This window comes from Felis catus, chromosome B4 (genome assembly GCF_018350175.1).
Source record: "Felis catus isolate Fca126 chromosome B4, F.catus_Fca126_mat1.0, whole genome shotgun sequence".
Taxonomy (NCBI): domain Eukaryota; kingdom Metazoa; phylum Chordata; class Mammalia; order Carnivora; family Felidae; genus Felis; species Felis catus.
Genome location: NC_058374.1, coordinates 141,586,497 through 141,601,855, shown reverse-complemented (window position 1 = coordinate 141,601,855; position 15,359 = coordinate 141,586,497). Strand labels below are relative to the sequence as shown.

Sequence of the window (15,359 nt, the reverse complement as noted above, 5' to 3'; positions counted from 1 at the left end):
GGAGACGGGCCGGGGAAGCTGCTGGTTTATTTGGGGACCGTGTCTGCCCGGTAGGTAGGGGCTGGGGCCGCTCTGCCCACCTGGGCCTGCTTCCCCCTGCTGAGCTCCTGTCGCACCTCCTGTCCTCGCACCAAGCGGCTTTCGTGGGGAGCGCGCTGAGCGTGGGGCGGGGCTGCTGAGTCTGTGTCAGACAGAGACGGGTCAGGTCCTGACTGGACGTCTCGGCCGTCATGGAGAGACGGGGCGTGGGGTTGCCCGCTGGGCGCCCACCGCCTCAAGGACTCTGTGGGGCTCGAGGCCTCGGGGGCTCCACGTGTGGAGGCCTCCGAGGCAGTTACGAGGATCACGTCACACACAGTTCTGCCGCCCACAGCGGGGGCTTGCTGCTGTAGGAGCGTCCCCCGCCGTGTGCCCCGCCGGCCCCCTCGGCCTCCAGGACCTCAGCAGCCTCGCCTTCCCTGTGGTAGGGGGCCTCCAGGAGCTTCAGCACCCGCCGCACCTGGAGAAGAGCAAGAAGAGGGGTTTTAGGGCCTGCCTGTCCCTCCTCACCCAGCCCCTGCTGCCGGACCCAGGGACGGAGGAGGGGCAGGCGTCTGCTCGCCTCTGAGAAGTCTCCGTTCTCGGCAGCCTCGATGGCATTCTGTGCGATGTAGTTCCGCAGGACGTACTTGGGGTTGTTAGCACGCATGACGCGCAGGCGCTCGGCCTGCCAGGTGTCACTGTCGCCGGCGCCCTCCCTGTCCTTCTCCAGCCGGGCTCTGGAATCACATCCAAGTTCATCTTTCCAGCAGATAACCCCTCCCACATCTCCCGGGCTTGGTTCCCTGCATGGTGAGTCGTCTGCAGGCACGTCACGGGGAGATGGTGATGCGGGCGGTCAGCGCCCCGACCTGGAGCCTCACCGACCCCGGATGGCAGGGCCGGCCTCACCTGTACTCCTGGAGCCAGTTGGCCCAGTGGCTCCTGTTCCTGCTCAGAAGCTCAGCCGAGCTCAGCTGCTCCAGCCGCGACTGCTGTTCCACGCGCTCCAGCTCCTTGGTGACGTTGGCTCGGGTGCCGATGAGCGCAAAGAGCTGAGGGTTCGACTGCGCCAGCATCAGCATCATGGAGAGCTGCCTGTGCAGAGGGGCAGCGTGAGGCGCGTCCCGACCACTGGGCACCCGGAAGATGGCTGTCTGGGCACGGAGGAGGTGGCAATGGCTTCAGCGGCTCTGCTGTGCCACCGCCGACAGCCCCGGTGTGTGTGTGTGGGGGGTGACCCGGGCCGACGGGCGAGGCAGCCGTCCACCCCTGCTCTGCGACAGCCCTTCCGTGTCGTGGAAAGAGTGCACCCCGAGGGGCGGGTGCTGCAGGCTGACTTCTCCCTGCTGCTTGGCCCCTGCCTGTGTCCCGACCCCACAGTGACTTCCCCCAGGGGAAGGTCACTGCTGGCTGTTTCTCCACAGTGACCACAGGCGGGGTCCTCGAGGGCCCGGCGAGCAGGGACAGCACTGACACCCCCTTCCCCAGTCACGCTGGCTTTGTGTTCCGTAGGCCCTGCTAGCCGGTCCTCCCTGTGTGTCCTGGCAGCCAGCAGCCACTCACCACAGCGCTGCACTAAATTCTCTCGAACCACAGTCTGTTGGCTTGTTTATCAAAACCCGGAAACCATGCTTCCCACGTCTTACTCGGAGCATGGGCTGCACCCTCAGGACACCGTGTGCTCCTTCAGGGGAGATGGTACAGGAAAGCGTGGCCTGGCTGGTGATACCCGAGGGCCCACGGAGTCCTTCCTGGGCAGACGAGAGCCATTCCGGGAAGCTGCCCCCCCCCCCCCCCCCAGCCTGTGCCACTGGCCTCCCTGTGCGGTGGCAGCATTGCTGCCCTTCCCTCTGACCAGTGGGCCTCAGCGCCGCAGATGCGGGGGCCTGCCTGCTTCCCCAGGTGCCCTAGCTAGCTCTCCCCAACATCCCAACATGCTCTGTTCTGAATGGTCCTCTCCTTCTGGAAGCCCATTCCAAGGAAGGGAGACCGGGGTACCCACCGGGGATCCATCTGGGGTCGGAAGGCGAGCTTCAGCTCTTCCAGGGAGGCACACTGTGCGGTCAGCGCATCCAGGAACTCGGGCATGCCCTGGGGCTCTGGCCCAACTGGGAAGGAGCTCAGCAAGTGGAAGGTGTTTGTGAAGTCGGCACCTGCAACACGCCGGCGCTCAGGGTGCAGGCGGAGGCCCGGCCCTCGCCTCCTGCACCGGCGCCCACGACGCCGGGCAGCCTCGTCAGGGTCGGGTCCGAGGGCTCCCGACCCCTGCTCTCCAGACTCCTCCTCATCCCCGCACACCTGCCACCCAGCTTGGCCACCACTCTGAGGTCAGTACGGCAAAGGCACCAGGGTCATCCCTGGCCACTGTTGCTGTGCTCACAAGCCCCCCAGCCTACTAAAGGAGCCACGGGGCGTCAAGGAGAAGCCCCTGAAACACTTCAGAACGAACAGGGCTCAACACACAACAGATACTCAGAGTCCTCGGCCCGAGTTGTTGAAACACTAGGAAAACATCCTAAAAATACACACAGAAGGAAATGAGAAGGGAACCAGGACAATAAACGAAACACAGAAGCAGAAATGGAGGAAATGAGGGACAGAAAACAATAAAGCGGCAGAAGTCCTCATGGGTAAGGACTTTAAAAGTAAATGGATCAGCAGACGGCCTCTCCTGTGCTGTCCCGCCCACCCCTCCACACTGGTGTCCTCCATGAACTGCTGCTCTAGCTTAAAAAAAAAAAAAAGACAACTACAGGAGCGGCTGGGGGGCTCAGTGAAGTGTCTCTTGATTTGGACTCAGGTCATGATCTCACAGTTTGTGGGCGCGAGCCCCGTGTCGGGCTCTGTGCTGACAGCACTGAGCCGGCCTGGGATTCTGTCTCCCTCTCTTTGCTCCTCCCCTGCTGTCTCTCATGCAGACTCTGAAATTAAAACAAACAAAACTACACACTGTCCATAAGATACTTTCAACTGGTTGAGTCAGACAAGTAGACTTTCAGTAAGAAATCGGTAAATGACCACGGTTTTCCTTATCTACTGGTAAAACAGTTCATCAGAAAGATTTTTATAAGTGTATGTGCCAAACGAGCACCAAAACTTACAAAGCAAACCTATGTAAAACGTAACAAGAAACAGAATGGTTCTCTAAGAGCTGGAGGATTTAGCAGCCCACTTTGGATAATGGATGGGATGTCTGGACCGCAGACCAACAAGGACATGGGGAACTCGAATGCTTGTCACGCTACTGCATCAGACCTCAACAGAACTCCGTCCAGTCTTCTCAGGTACACACGGGACAATCTCCAGGGCAGGTCACATGTTCAGCCATACAACGTAAGTCTGAATATGTTTAAAAAGACGTATCTCTTCCAACCACAGCGGGATGAAGACAGAAATCACTAACAGAAGGAAAGCTGGCAAATTCACAAATAATGTCAAAATTAACCAGTGGGTCCAAAAAACAAAAACAAATCACAAGGAAAATTAGGAAATACTTAGAGGCAGGAAAATAAAAACACAGCATACTGAAATTTACAGGATGCCACAAAAGCAGTGGTCAGAGGGAAATTTATGATGCTAAATACCTGTTAAAAGAACAAATCTCAATCGCAAGAAAAAAGTAAATTTGCAATTGTGTGGTGATGGATGTTAACTACACTTAACGGTAGTGATCATTTTGCAGTGTGTGCAAAGAGTGACTCATGTACACCTGCAACTAATAGTGTTAACATGTCATCTCAAAAAAAAATCTCAATAACTTCATGTTATACCTGAGGGATTAGAAGAACAAAATAAGACCAAAGCTGGCAGGAAGAAAGAAAGGTTAGAGCAGAGGTAAATGAAATAGAGAACAAAAACCAATGAAACCAAGAGCTGGTTCTTTGAAAGGATCAGCAAGACTGACAAACTTTTAGCTACTGACAAAAAGAGACACGTTCAGCTAAAACCAGAAATGAAAATGGGGCCAGGAGTGTTGATTAGATTATACAGAAATGAAAGACTCTGAGAAGAGTGAACAACTGCATGCTGATAAATTAGATGACGCAGAGGTAATCAGCAAATTCTCAGAAACACAATCTGCCACAACAGATTCCGAAGAAATGGAAAATCTGAGTAGTCTTGTAACAAGTAAGGAAACGGAATCAGGAATCAAAACTCTGACAACAAAGAAAACGTCAGGACCTCACTGGTAAGTTCTACCAAATATCAGAGAATTATCACCAGTCCTCCTTCAGCTCTTCTGAAAAACAGGACAGGACAGAACATTTCCTGACTCATTTTATGAGAGCAGCATGCGTAGATATTGAAGCCAAAGCTACCGCGGACCAACCTCCTGTACAAATGTCGACTGGGGCCCTCCTGATGGGGTCTGCGCCCTCAGGAGAAGAGCCACCAGCCCTCGCTGCCTCTCTGTTCTCTGCCCTGGAAGGAGCCCCACCCCAGCAACCTGGCCACGCTGCACCCCGATCTCCGACCTCCAGCCTCCAGAACTGTGACAGATTGAGGTCTGCTGGGTAAGCTGCCCAGTCTGTGTGGTTTATTACGGCGGTTTAACTTGACTAAGACGGGGTGCGAAGGGAGGAGCTTCCCCCACGTGTTCATCTCAACTGATGCAAAATGGTAAAAATACTCCAAACTAGGAATAGAAGGAAACCCTCAATTTCACAAAACCCGTATCTAAAAAAGCCAGACAGCCTCATACTTAACAGTGAAAGACAGAGAGCACTCCCCTGAGGGCAGGAACAAGGGAACACCCACTGGACCACTTCCGGTCAACATGAACCAGAAGCTCCAGCCAGAGCAGTCTGGTTAGGTCCACACGGGATCCAGCAACTCCGCCTGGAGGTGCAGCCCCAGAACCGAGAACAGGGACTCACACGCCTACTGGTATGTGTGTTTCCACAGCAGCGTTTTCCTCAGCAGCTCAAGGGTGAAAACAAGTGTGCATCAGTCCATAACCGGGGAACAAAGCGTGGTCCCTGCACACCACGAGGTACCTCTCAGCTTGCAAGGGACCAGAATCCTGATACCCGCTGCCCCACCACAGATGAGCCTTGGGGACGCTGCTCGGTGGAGGAAGCCAGCACACGAGGACGAATCCCGTGTGGACCCCTTTCACATGAGGTCCCTGGAGGAGTCAGATCCACAGACAGAAGGCAGAACGGGGGCGCCAGGGGCTGGGGAGGCAGATGGGGGTGAGAGTGCAACGGGGACACGGTGTCCGCTTCGCACACTGACGAGTCTGGAGACACTGGCTGTGCCACAGTGAACGTGCTTGGTGCCCCGAACTGCTCACTTAATGGCTGACGCGGTACGTCTTACGCGCTGTATTATTTCACCCAAATGAAAAGGCCCCCCCCCCCCCCCACCGTGGCGCACTTGCCTGGCCACACTCACCGGTTAGGTGCATGGTCTCCAGGAGCTTGGCCACCAGCACTCCATCGTCCTCCAGTTCGGCACGCACGAGGCCCAGCTTCCTGCGCATCTTCTGCAGATAGTGCCGGCGGAACTCGGCGTCAAACTCCTCCGCCAGGATGGCCTCACCCAGCTCGCGGGGCAGCTCGGGCTCCAGGGCCTCAACCAGCTTCTGCAGGTTCCATTTGCACACTTCGGGCTGCTTGCTGTATGCGTAGCGCCCGGCGTTGTCCGAGGCATTGCACACGTGGTCAGGGTCGTACCTGCCACACAGGGTGAGAGAGCCATCAAGGGGACGATGCGGAACCCCCGGGGGTGCCCAAAGGCCGTGCCTGTGTGGCCACCGCTCCCCTGCCCCGGCCGGACCCCTCTGGCCGGGTGCATCCCCCCTGCTCACCACCTGCTCCCGCCCTGGCCCCTTCAGCCCACTCCCGATCTGGGAGTGGAGGCGCCCTTTTAAAACGCTTCTCTGCTCAGAACCTTCCAGGGGACGTCTTCCTCTGGGAATGGCCAGCCAGGCACATCCAACAACTAAATGCTGGACAAAACGTCCAGAGCAGATGCATATACCCGCAGGCCTCTCCCCAGCGGTCCCTGCACTGTCGGCGCCCACTTGCTGCCCCGGGCCACTCACCTGTCCAGGAACCCAAAGGGCCCGTAGTCGATGGTGAGCCCCACGATGCTCATGTTGTCCGTGTTGAGCACGCCGTGGCAGAAGCCCACACACTGCCACTCGGCCACCATCCGGGCCGTGCGACGGGTCACCTGCAGCACAACAGGCGCGGGTTGCCCCCTGCCCCCACCCCTTCTTTCCCGCCCCGATTCCCGCAGGGCCTGTCCTCTGGCCTCCCCGCTGACACGTGTGGGGAGGACAGGACGGAATGCGTGCGGAGGAAAAGGCATCTCGGACGAGCAGGTGTGTGGAGGCTCCAACCCCACGTTCGCCACCTCCCTCTTTCGCATACTCCCTGATCGTGGCTTTTACCCAAGAAACCAAAAATGTCAGGGAACCTCGATATCCCCGCGACTCGGGCCCAGGAGGACAATGGCATGGACATGAGGAAGTCCGCACGCGAGCAGACAAATCCTGCCCTTGGTCCAGGCTGCTGTGCCCAGGGCCCCATCTCGTCCTTCGAGCTGCCGAACAAGGAGGCCAATGACCTACCTGCCGCGGCCCAGTGGGCTGCCAGCGGGCCATTCACGCGGCCCCATCCACTGCCCATGCAGCCCCCCTGTGCCCCCCACCCCCGCGCGGCCTCGAGGGTGCCCGGCCAGCACCCGCAGGCACTGGCCCCAGACACACCTGCCCCATCACCCATCACGGCTGCGAGCGGAACCCCGAGACACCTCCCGGCAGCCCACAGCCCAGGCGCTTGCCCACAGAAGAAGGCAAGAACCAGAGCGTGGCTAAAACAGGTCAAGAGAGTGGCCAGGGTCAGGCAGGACGAGGCCCCACAGACACCTGCTTGGCACTCCTTCTCATGGAAGCCGTGCTCAACCGTGCCCCTGCCTTCTCCTTCACCCCCTCGCTGACACTGCAGGCCCTGAGCTGGGTCAGCTGATGGAGTGCCGCGGCCACATTCTCAGTGTCATGGGTGACCTCTGCACGGAAGCCACGCCTGATGGCCCTTGGGGGGAGGGGAGGCGCAGACGCAAGCCGCGGGGTCAGCACCTCCATCAAACCGAGGGACTGGGTCAGAAAAGGTGTGCGTGGCTGGGTACCCAGCGCATTGGGGTCATTCCCTTCACACTTGTCCTGCGGGGCTCGGCGGGGGCACATGGACACACGCCAGTGCCACTGAAACAAAATGATCCTTGGTTTGTCCCAGGACCCCTGACCTTGACGGAGGGTTTCCAAGAAGTCGGTCCTGCTCAAAGCCAACAAGTGGTGACTGGGTTTGGGACAGGGGAGTGACTGACAGGGGCAGGGATACCAAGTGAGAACCTCTGTCCACCAGCCAAGTAGACCGGGTCCTCAGCAGCAGGTAGGGCCGGGGCCAGGGCACCGCCACACCTACCTCCCGGAAGAAGGCCGCATTCCTTTGCACGCTGTTGTCGGCGTGAGCGGCCTGGATCTCGGGATAAAACGTGCCGATCACATAGTCCAGCATCTGTACTCGAATGTCATTCCTCCCCACACTGGGGCCCTCGCGCCCTGTGTGCTCATCTGCAGACTTAAAAATCTCAAAGGATCCAAACCTGGAGGGAAGACCCAAGTTTTTAACAGGTTAAACGTGACTCTGCCCCGTCGTGGGAAGAAAAGTCTGGCTGCTAGATACCCGCCTAGGAGCGTGGGAAGAACACGCTGATTAAAACAAAACCAACAAGAACAGAACTAATCTTTCAGTGACACAGAACCAGCCTGACTCTGGTCAAGTCCCACACAGCCGCGGGTGTGCATGCGGGAGGCCCAGGAACACAGGGCTGACTCCGGGCACGAGGAGGGCTCTGTGCCCCTCCCCCTGCGTCAAGGAGCACGTCAGTGACGGGCATCCCGTGGTGGGGTGACAAGCAGGGTCAGCAGTGGCTCTGCACTGGGTGTCACCCGGAGGGTGTGAGGCACCGCTTGGAGACATTTTTGGTTTTTAGGTCCGGCATCAGCCCCGGGAGGTGGTGGGTGGAGGCCAGGGATGCCGCCCGACCTCCTGCCAGGTACAGGGCAGGAGCAGTCTGGTGCTTCTGCAGGAAGAAGCCCTGGGTCCCCTGGGGTGAGGCCGATCACTGCCCTGGCTCCTCTGTCCCCAGGGGATGAAAGGAAAAGCCAGGGACTCTGAGCTGTAGGCGTGGGTGGGGCCGGCAGGCACCAGGGGAATGGCCCCGTTGCCCCTGATACACACGGGGTCTGCCTGGCTCCAGGAGGGGGCCCTAAGATGCCACAGCCACTTCCTGACAAGCGTGGGTTCAGGTAAGCAGAAGAGCGTGTGACGCCAGACAGCGCGGTGACGTCACGGAGAACCAGGCTTGCGTCAGGAACGGGAACCAGAGAAGGTTCCGGTTCATGAACTGAGTGGAGAATGGCCGCAGCCAACCGGAGCTCGTCAGGTGTGGAGCAGCCTGCGTTCACGGTGACACAAACGAGGCCATTTTCTTGGCGACTTTGATGCAGTTCCTTCTCACGAACTCCCAAGTAAACCGCTCTATACCGCCCCCCCCCCCCCCCCCCCACTGCTGCCTCGGGGGGCCCGCCCACACCAGCCTCCCTCCAGCTACACAGGCTGTTGCCTGGTGGGAACGGGCCGGTCGGGGAGTGTGGGCGGGCGGGGCACAGTGACCCGCACGCGGGACAGGGTTCCCGGCCCAGACACGCCCAGGGCCTTTTGCACCTGCGACTCCGTCCCCGCAGGTGCAGAGCATCCATCTCCTGGACGGTGCGCTGGCGCTGTTCTAGGGACCCGCCGTGGGATGGGGGGTCCAAACGGCGTGTCACCATGGGGCGTTTCATCTACCAGACTTCCCCGCTGTCTAAGCACAGACCTACAGCCTGACAACAGCAAGCGTTCAGACAGCCCGAGGGGACCCCGGCATTACCTTAGAAAAGTGGAAGCTATACGCAACACAACCGTGCACTTTTCATATTTTGGATTACCATCATAGAACACGTCGCGGACAACTGTGGACTGGGATGTGACGCAGGCCCCGGCCCGCGTGGTGGGGATGCCCAGGTGGAACATGGCCTCACTGCACAGGAACTCTCGGATGCTCGACCGCAGGACTTTGCGGCCGTCAGCCTGTCTGAAATCAAACACAGGTCATCGTGCCATCAGGCAGGCGTCCACTCGACACCAAGGTTCAGGCGGCAGATGGGAGGGACTGAAAGCATTCCAAGGGCTTCCTAAAAATCACCCACGGGCAGCTCTAATGTGACCGCGCGAGAACCCTATCACACATGCTACCTGGCACTGATGAGGCCCGAACGTCGCCCCAGACCCGGCGGCCAAGGCACCGAGTGCCGGCCTGTAGCCGGAGGCCAGACCGATGCCGAGGACGGTGAGGGCCACCTCGGGCCTCCCCAGCGGGAAGCAGCCAAGCGCCACACACTCACCCCGTGCATCTGCAACTTGGTTCTTACAAAGAATTCGTTTTACAAAAGCACTCCTACGGTAACGGTAACGCACGACAGCATCGTTCGCATACGAAAGGGGGATCTCAGAGTCCCTCGGACGGATGGACGGACGGCCGGACGGCCTTGGAGGGCTCGAACTGCTTTTTTACCCCAAGCCTCTATTATGATTAAGACTTTATCAGAGCAGTTCCAGGCTCACGGCAATGACGACAGGCCCCCTGCTGCCCTCGTGGCCTCTACTGTCAACGTCCCCACCAGGTGGGACATTTGTCACCATTAGCAAGTCTACCTGGATGCGCCATCATCACTCAAGGTCCACGTTTAAACGGGGTCACGCCCAGCGCTGTGTACCGTGGGGGTTTGGACAGATGGGCGACGACGTGGACCCATCATTATGGTACCGTACACAGACCGCTGCCGCCCTAACATCCTCGTGCTCCACCCGCTCACCCCTCCCCTGTAACTCATGGTCTTTTCTTCCTCTCCGTACTTCCGCCTTCCTCGGAAGCTCGCAGCCAGAGTCGCAGCGCAGACTGGCTCCTTTCTCGTCGTCCTCCTCCATGTCTTCCCACGGCCCGAGCGCTCGCTTCTCGTCTGTGCAGAGTCCTATTCCCTCGTCTGGAGGCGCCACGGTCCATTTGCCTCCTGAAGGACGTGCTGCTTGCTTCCAGGTTTTGGCAGGTCTGAATAAAACCGCTACGAACACCCACGTGCAGGGTTTTGTGTGGACACAGGCTCTCAGTCTTTCGGGTAAACAGCAGGAGCACGACTGCTGGGCCACGAGGTAACGGCACCGCCTTGCACCCACCAGCAAGTGGGTGGAGCACGTGCTCCTGCTGCCACATGGCCTCCCGGCACCTGGTGCTGTCGGTGCCCCGGGTCTGCCCCCCCCCCCCCCTGCAGGTGTGCAGCGGCATCTCGTCGCCGTGAGAATTTGCATTTCCCTGGTAACTCACGAGGCGAAGCGTCTCTTCAAGGAGCTTGCTTTCCATCTGTGTCTCCTCTTTGGTGTCAGGTCTGTTCAGGTCTTTGGCCCATTTTAAGGGCCCAGGTTGTTTGTTTTCTTATGATTGAATTTAAGAAGTTCTTGGTCTACTTCGGACAACACTCCTTTATCAGATGCATCTTTTGCAAATATTTTCCCCCGTCTGTGGCTTTTCTTTTCACTCTCGATTTTGTCTACTGCAGAGCACAAGGGGTGTTGTTTTGTTTTGTTTTTGCAGAGCAAAAAAGTTTTAACTTTAATGGAGTCCGGCTCATCAATGACTTCTTTCATGGATCTTGTATTTGGTGTTAGATCTAAAAAGTCACGTCCGAACCCAAGGTCCTCCGGGCTTTTTATCTTCTAGGAGTTTTATACTTTTGCACTTAGGTTTATGATTGCTCTGAGTTTACTTTTGCGAAAGGTGGCAAGTTCGTGTCTAGATACCTTTTGTGTGTGTGCTCAGTTGTCCCAGTGCCATCTGTTGGCATGACGATCTTTGCCCCTTTGTCAAGGATCAGCTGGCTGTACCGAGGGGGAGGTCTGTCCTTACTCCACTGAGCAATCCCTTCACCGACACTGCATTTACCTAATGCCTATGGTTTTGCAGTAAGGCTCGTCGTCAGTAAAGCTGGTTCTCTGGTTTTGCCATTCTTTGTGTCATGTCGGTCATTCTAGGTCTTTTGCCTCTCTCTGCAAACTTTAGAATCCTGTCACCAGTATCTACAGAATGACCTGAGATTCTGTTGGGATTGTACTGAAGTCAAATTGGGACCAAGTGACATCTTGACAATAGTGAGTCCTCCTGTCCGTGGACATGGAATGTCTTTCCATTTCTTTATTTTTGGCATCTTTTATCAATTTTACAATGTTCCTTATAAAGATCTTGTATATGTTTTGTTAGATTAATACCTATTTCATTTTGAAGGGTGCTAGGGTAAATAGTATTGTTTTTAATTTCAAATTCAAATTGCTCATTGCTTATACGGTAAAGGGATTGACTTTTGTATAATTTCGGATCCTGCAACCTTGCTGTAACTGCTTATTCATTTTGGTCACATCTTTGAGATTTTCTGTGGATGTTTATCCCCAAACTGAGACAGTTTCATTTCTTCCATCTCCATCTGTATGCCTTTAATTTCCTTTTCTTGTCTTACTGCGTTAGCTAGGATTTCCAGTATGATGCTGAAAGGCAATGGTGGGGGAAACAACTTTCCCTTGTTTCTGATCTTAGTGGGAGAGTTTCCAGGCCCTCACCAAGTAGATGGTAGCTGTGGTTTTCTGTAGAAATTCTTTATCAATTTGAGGAAGTTCCTCTCTTCCTAGTTTGTCGAATTTTTGTCACGAATGGGTGCTGGCTTTCGTCAAATGCTTATTCTGCACGTATTGTTACGATCGTGGTCCTCAAGGCTCCACTAGACACATCTAGGCCTCCTGCCTCACCTTGCCTATGGCTCATCCTCGTGTAAGTGACACCTCTAGAAACCAGACCTGGCAGTCACCCCAGAGCTCACTGTGTCGGCCTCTGGCCAGCGTGACCCTCGGTTCACAGCTGCACTCCACTCACCTCCTTCTAGTCTATGTGAGGACCTGTGACAAGGAAACCTGTCCTCAAATGTCATTCCACCCTTCCCTGGCCCTGGGGATTACTTCTAATCCGGTTAGATTTCACATCCAGTAGGAAGTTAGCACAGCGCAATTTAATCTTGAATCTGATAGAAATGGTCCTGAAAATACGCAGCCATATTCTTGCTCAAGGCAGGGTTCTCAAAGCAAAAGCCAGAACTGAACGATTATACAGCAAGGGTAAAGGGCCTCGGAAAGCAGTCCTGCACCCACAGAGCCAGAGGACACATGACAACAGTCCCTTTTCCTGTACACCCATGTCAGTTCCCAGTGCAGCTGCTGGGATGGACCCAACTGAGGAAAAGCTCTTCCGTACCTGCCAGGAGAGGCATATCCTGAAAGCCCAACCCCGTGGCACGCAGGAGGCAGAGGCGAGAGGTCACCTGTCCACCCCCCAAAAGCCACACCTGGGTATCCAGCAGCAGCTGGCTTTAAGCCACTCGTAGCCACTTTGGACGTTAGCCTCAAGTCTTGCTGAAGCTGGGGACCACAGGACACAGGGAGGGGTGGGGTGGGGTAGGTGGGTGCCAACCTGAATAAAGGGTAAATTACTGCTTTCTTTTAAAGAAAAAATATCCTAGGGGCACCTGAGTGACTCAGTTGGTTAAGTGTCTGACTTGATTTCAGCTCAGGTCACGATCTCACGGTTTGTGGGATCTGTCCCACAGATCATGTCAGGCTCTGTGCTGAGTGTGGAGTCTGCTTGGGATTCTGTCTCCCTGTCTCTCTCTGCCCCTCCCCCACTCGCTCGCTCTCTCTAAAAATAAACAAATGTTAAAAAAAATATGTTAGCAGACCTCAGGTCTGAAAACATGGGACTTAAAACTCAAGTCTTCAAATATAAAAAGCAACTTCCAACAGCAGATTACTCACAAAAAGGTTTGTCTTTATAACTGGCAAAAATAAACGACCACAAAGGAATACATAAAGTTTAAAGGTGCTCAAAAGAATGAACAGGCCTTAGGGTGAGAAGCACCCATTCCAATGAGCAGAAACTTCCGTTAGCCACTGGTGCAGACAACTCTTAGCAGGCGCGGGTTGTTTGCAGGGGGTGGCGGTGGCGCTACAGACAGAAAGGTCTGGAGCCTGGGGGATGAGGAAAAACCAGTTATTCTGTGGGTCAGAGATGGAGCTGCTGCGGGGAGACGGGGAGGGGCGCATTCAGTCCCTGGAGGGAGGGCAAAGGGAAGTGGCCAGAGGGGAGACAGGCCCTTAGGATTTCCCTGCACCTAAAACGCCGACTTGGGTGTAACCCTTTCAGCCATTTAACAAACACGGACTACATGCACGAACCGTTTGACGGAAAAGAGCAGAACAGACTGTCTGTACAGAAGAGGCAGGACGGCTACAAGAGCACCCTGCTGGGTCAGGCTGCTGGGATCTGGAGCCAGGCTCTGGCCCACAAGTGCCTGGAAGCCTGTGCTTGGGAGAATGTCCACTCGGGGAACGGGATCTGAGGAGGTCTTTCTTGTCCCTTCCAGGGCACTGGCCGCATCTGGGATGCCAGTGTTGGAGGGAAGCAGACCGCCCAAGTAGCTTTCAGACTGCTGACAAATCACCCCGCCTCCCCTGAGCACCGTGGCCAGGCCGGGGGTGGGCGGGGGGAGGTGGGGAGGACGCGAGTGTCTCACACAGAACTGATTCCAAAGTCCTTGTGTCGTTTATGAGAACGGGACAAGAGCAACTGCCAGTTGCTCTGAGATCAGAGGCGGCAGGGTCCCCTCACTATACCGGTCGGAGGGGACAAGGGCACTTGGCGGCAGCACTTCAGCAGGGGAGGAGGCCCAGCGGCCACTGCCCCTCCTCCTGTCCTCTCCTTTTGATCTCAGGGCCTTTGCACAAGCTGTTCCCGTCTCCAGGATGCCGGACCCCTCTCGTGTCCTATGCCCTTAGGTGAAACTTCCAGGTACATCTCACCCCCAACTAGGGAGGAAAACGGTGGGGCTGCACACACCGGCCCCGCCCCATCCCACCTGGAGAAGGGCGTGCGGGCCGCTTTCGGGGGTCAGCCCCCTCCGGGCCCCAGCCACCCGCCCCGGCCCACCTGGAGAAGGGCCCACCTGGAGAAGGGCGTGGGGCCGGCGCCCTTGAGCTGCAGCTCCCAGCGCTCGCCGGCCGCCGTGCACACCTCGCCCAGGTACATGGCGGCGCCGTCGCCCAGCTGCCCCGCGAACTGGCCAAACTGGTGGCCGCAGTAGCAGTGCGCGGCGGGCTCGGCGCCCGGCAGCAGCGCGTTGCCGCTGAAGAAGAGCGCGACCTCGGCCTCGCGCGCCTCGCGGGCGGCGGCGTCGGCGGGCGGCGCGCCCAGGCCCAGCAGCGCCAGCGCGGGCTCCGACAGCGCCACGAGGCGCGGCTGGCGCAGCGGCGCGGGCCGCACGCGGCTGAAGCAGGCCCCCGGCACGGGCCGCGGCGCGGACGGGGCGCCCTCGGGGCCGGGCGGCGGCGTCTCCACGGGCAGCGCGCGCAGGGCGCGGTTGTCGAAGCGCAGACCCGCCAGCCAGCGGGGCGCCGGCTCCATGGCAGCGCCGCGTGCGGCGGCCGAGGCGGAGCAGGGCGCCCGCGGCGGGCGCTGGCCCAGGGGCGGCGACCGGACACGGGCTGCCGCGAGCAAAGCCCCGAGCGCAGCCCTGAGAGCGGCCATCCGCGGGGCCGCTGCGGCGGAAGTCCCTCTGCCCCGACAGGAAGTCCCGGCCCCGCGTGCCCCGCCACCCAATCACTGGGGGAATCAGTGTTTACTACTGCGCCTGCGCGGGCCGCGCCCGCGAAGGCCGGTCTCTGATTGGTTGCAGAGTACGCCTGTCCGCTCCTGCGGTTCCGCCCCGCGGCCGCGGAGTGGCGGGCGTGGGGATGGGCCGGGAAAAGGACTAGCGCGCCGGGGGCTGGTCCGCTAGAGCGGACCGGGGAGCGGGGGAACGGGGCCGTCTAGAATGGCTGCTCTGCGTGAGGAGCCGGCAGGTCCCTGGAGGTCCGACCCGGGAAACACCGGACAGTAGGGACTGAGTGCTCCGAGTGGGGTGACCGTGCTGAGCGACGTCCCTAGTAGACCGCCAGGGTGAAGCCAAGGTCGGCCCCGGCCCCGCTCTGTGCCGAGGGTCTGTCTCCGGATCGTCCTCTAGCTGCGCCGGGCACCGGGACAGGAGGGAAAGAGGATGTTTGTCCAGGAAGGTCGGTGGGGACCGCCCGGGAAGAGCCCCAGGGCAAAGCCAAAGCTGAGATTGGGCGAGACTCTGGCCTGGAGCCTCTCCGGTGCAG

General features: G+C 58.0%; 2 protein-coding genes across 7 annotated transcripts in view; one reads left to right on the top strand and one right to left on the bottom strand.

Moving 5' to 3' along the window:
* Positions 1-10,204, top strand: part of TUBGCP6 (tubulin gamma complex associated protein 6) — a 32,027-nt gene extending 21,823 nt beyond the window's left edge. For 3 of the 6 annotated variants that reach the window (XM_045062563.1, XM_045062564.1, XM_045062559.1), the window contains one exon: positions 374-1,616. The gene's annotated coding sequence lies outside the window, so the exon portion shown is untranslated. Of the gene's footprint in view, positions 1-373; positions 1,617-10,007 lie in introns of those variants that run through there. The other 3 variants (XM_045062562.1, XM_045062561.1, XM_045062560.1) reach the window with 3 other exon arrangements.
* Positions 8-14,775, bottom strand: SELENOO (selenoprotein O). Its single transcript, XM_023257658.2, has 9 exons — positions 14,168-14,775; positions 8,965-9,168; positions 7,455-7,635; positions 6,071-6,201; positions 5,419-5,699; positions 2,024-2,174; positions 931-1,116; positions 602-758; positions 8-499 (listed from the first exon to the last, which is right to left on the bottom strand). The coding sequence occupies exons 1-9, from the start codon at positions 14,746-14,748 to the stop codon at positions 335-337; spliced, it is 2,037 nt and encodes a 678-aa protein (XP_023113426.2). The 5' UTR covers positions 14,749-14,775; the 3' UTR covers positions 8-334.
* Between the last annotated feature and the right edge of the window lie 584 nt (positions 14,776-15,359).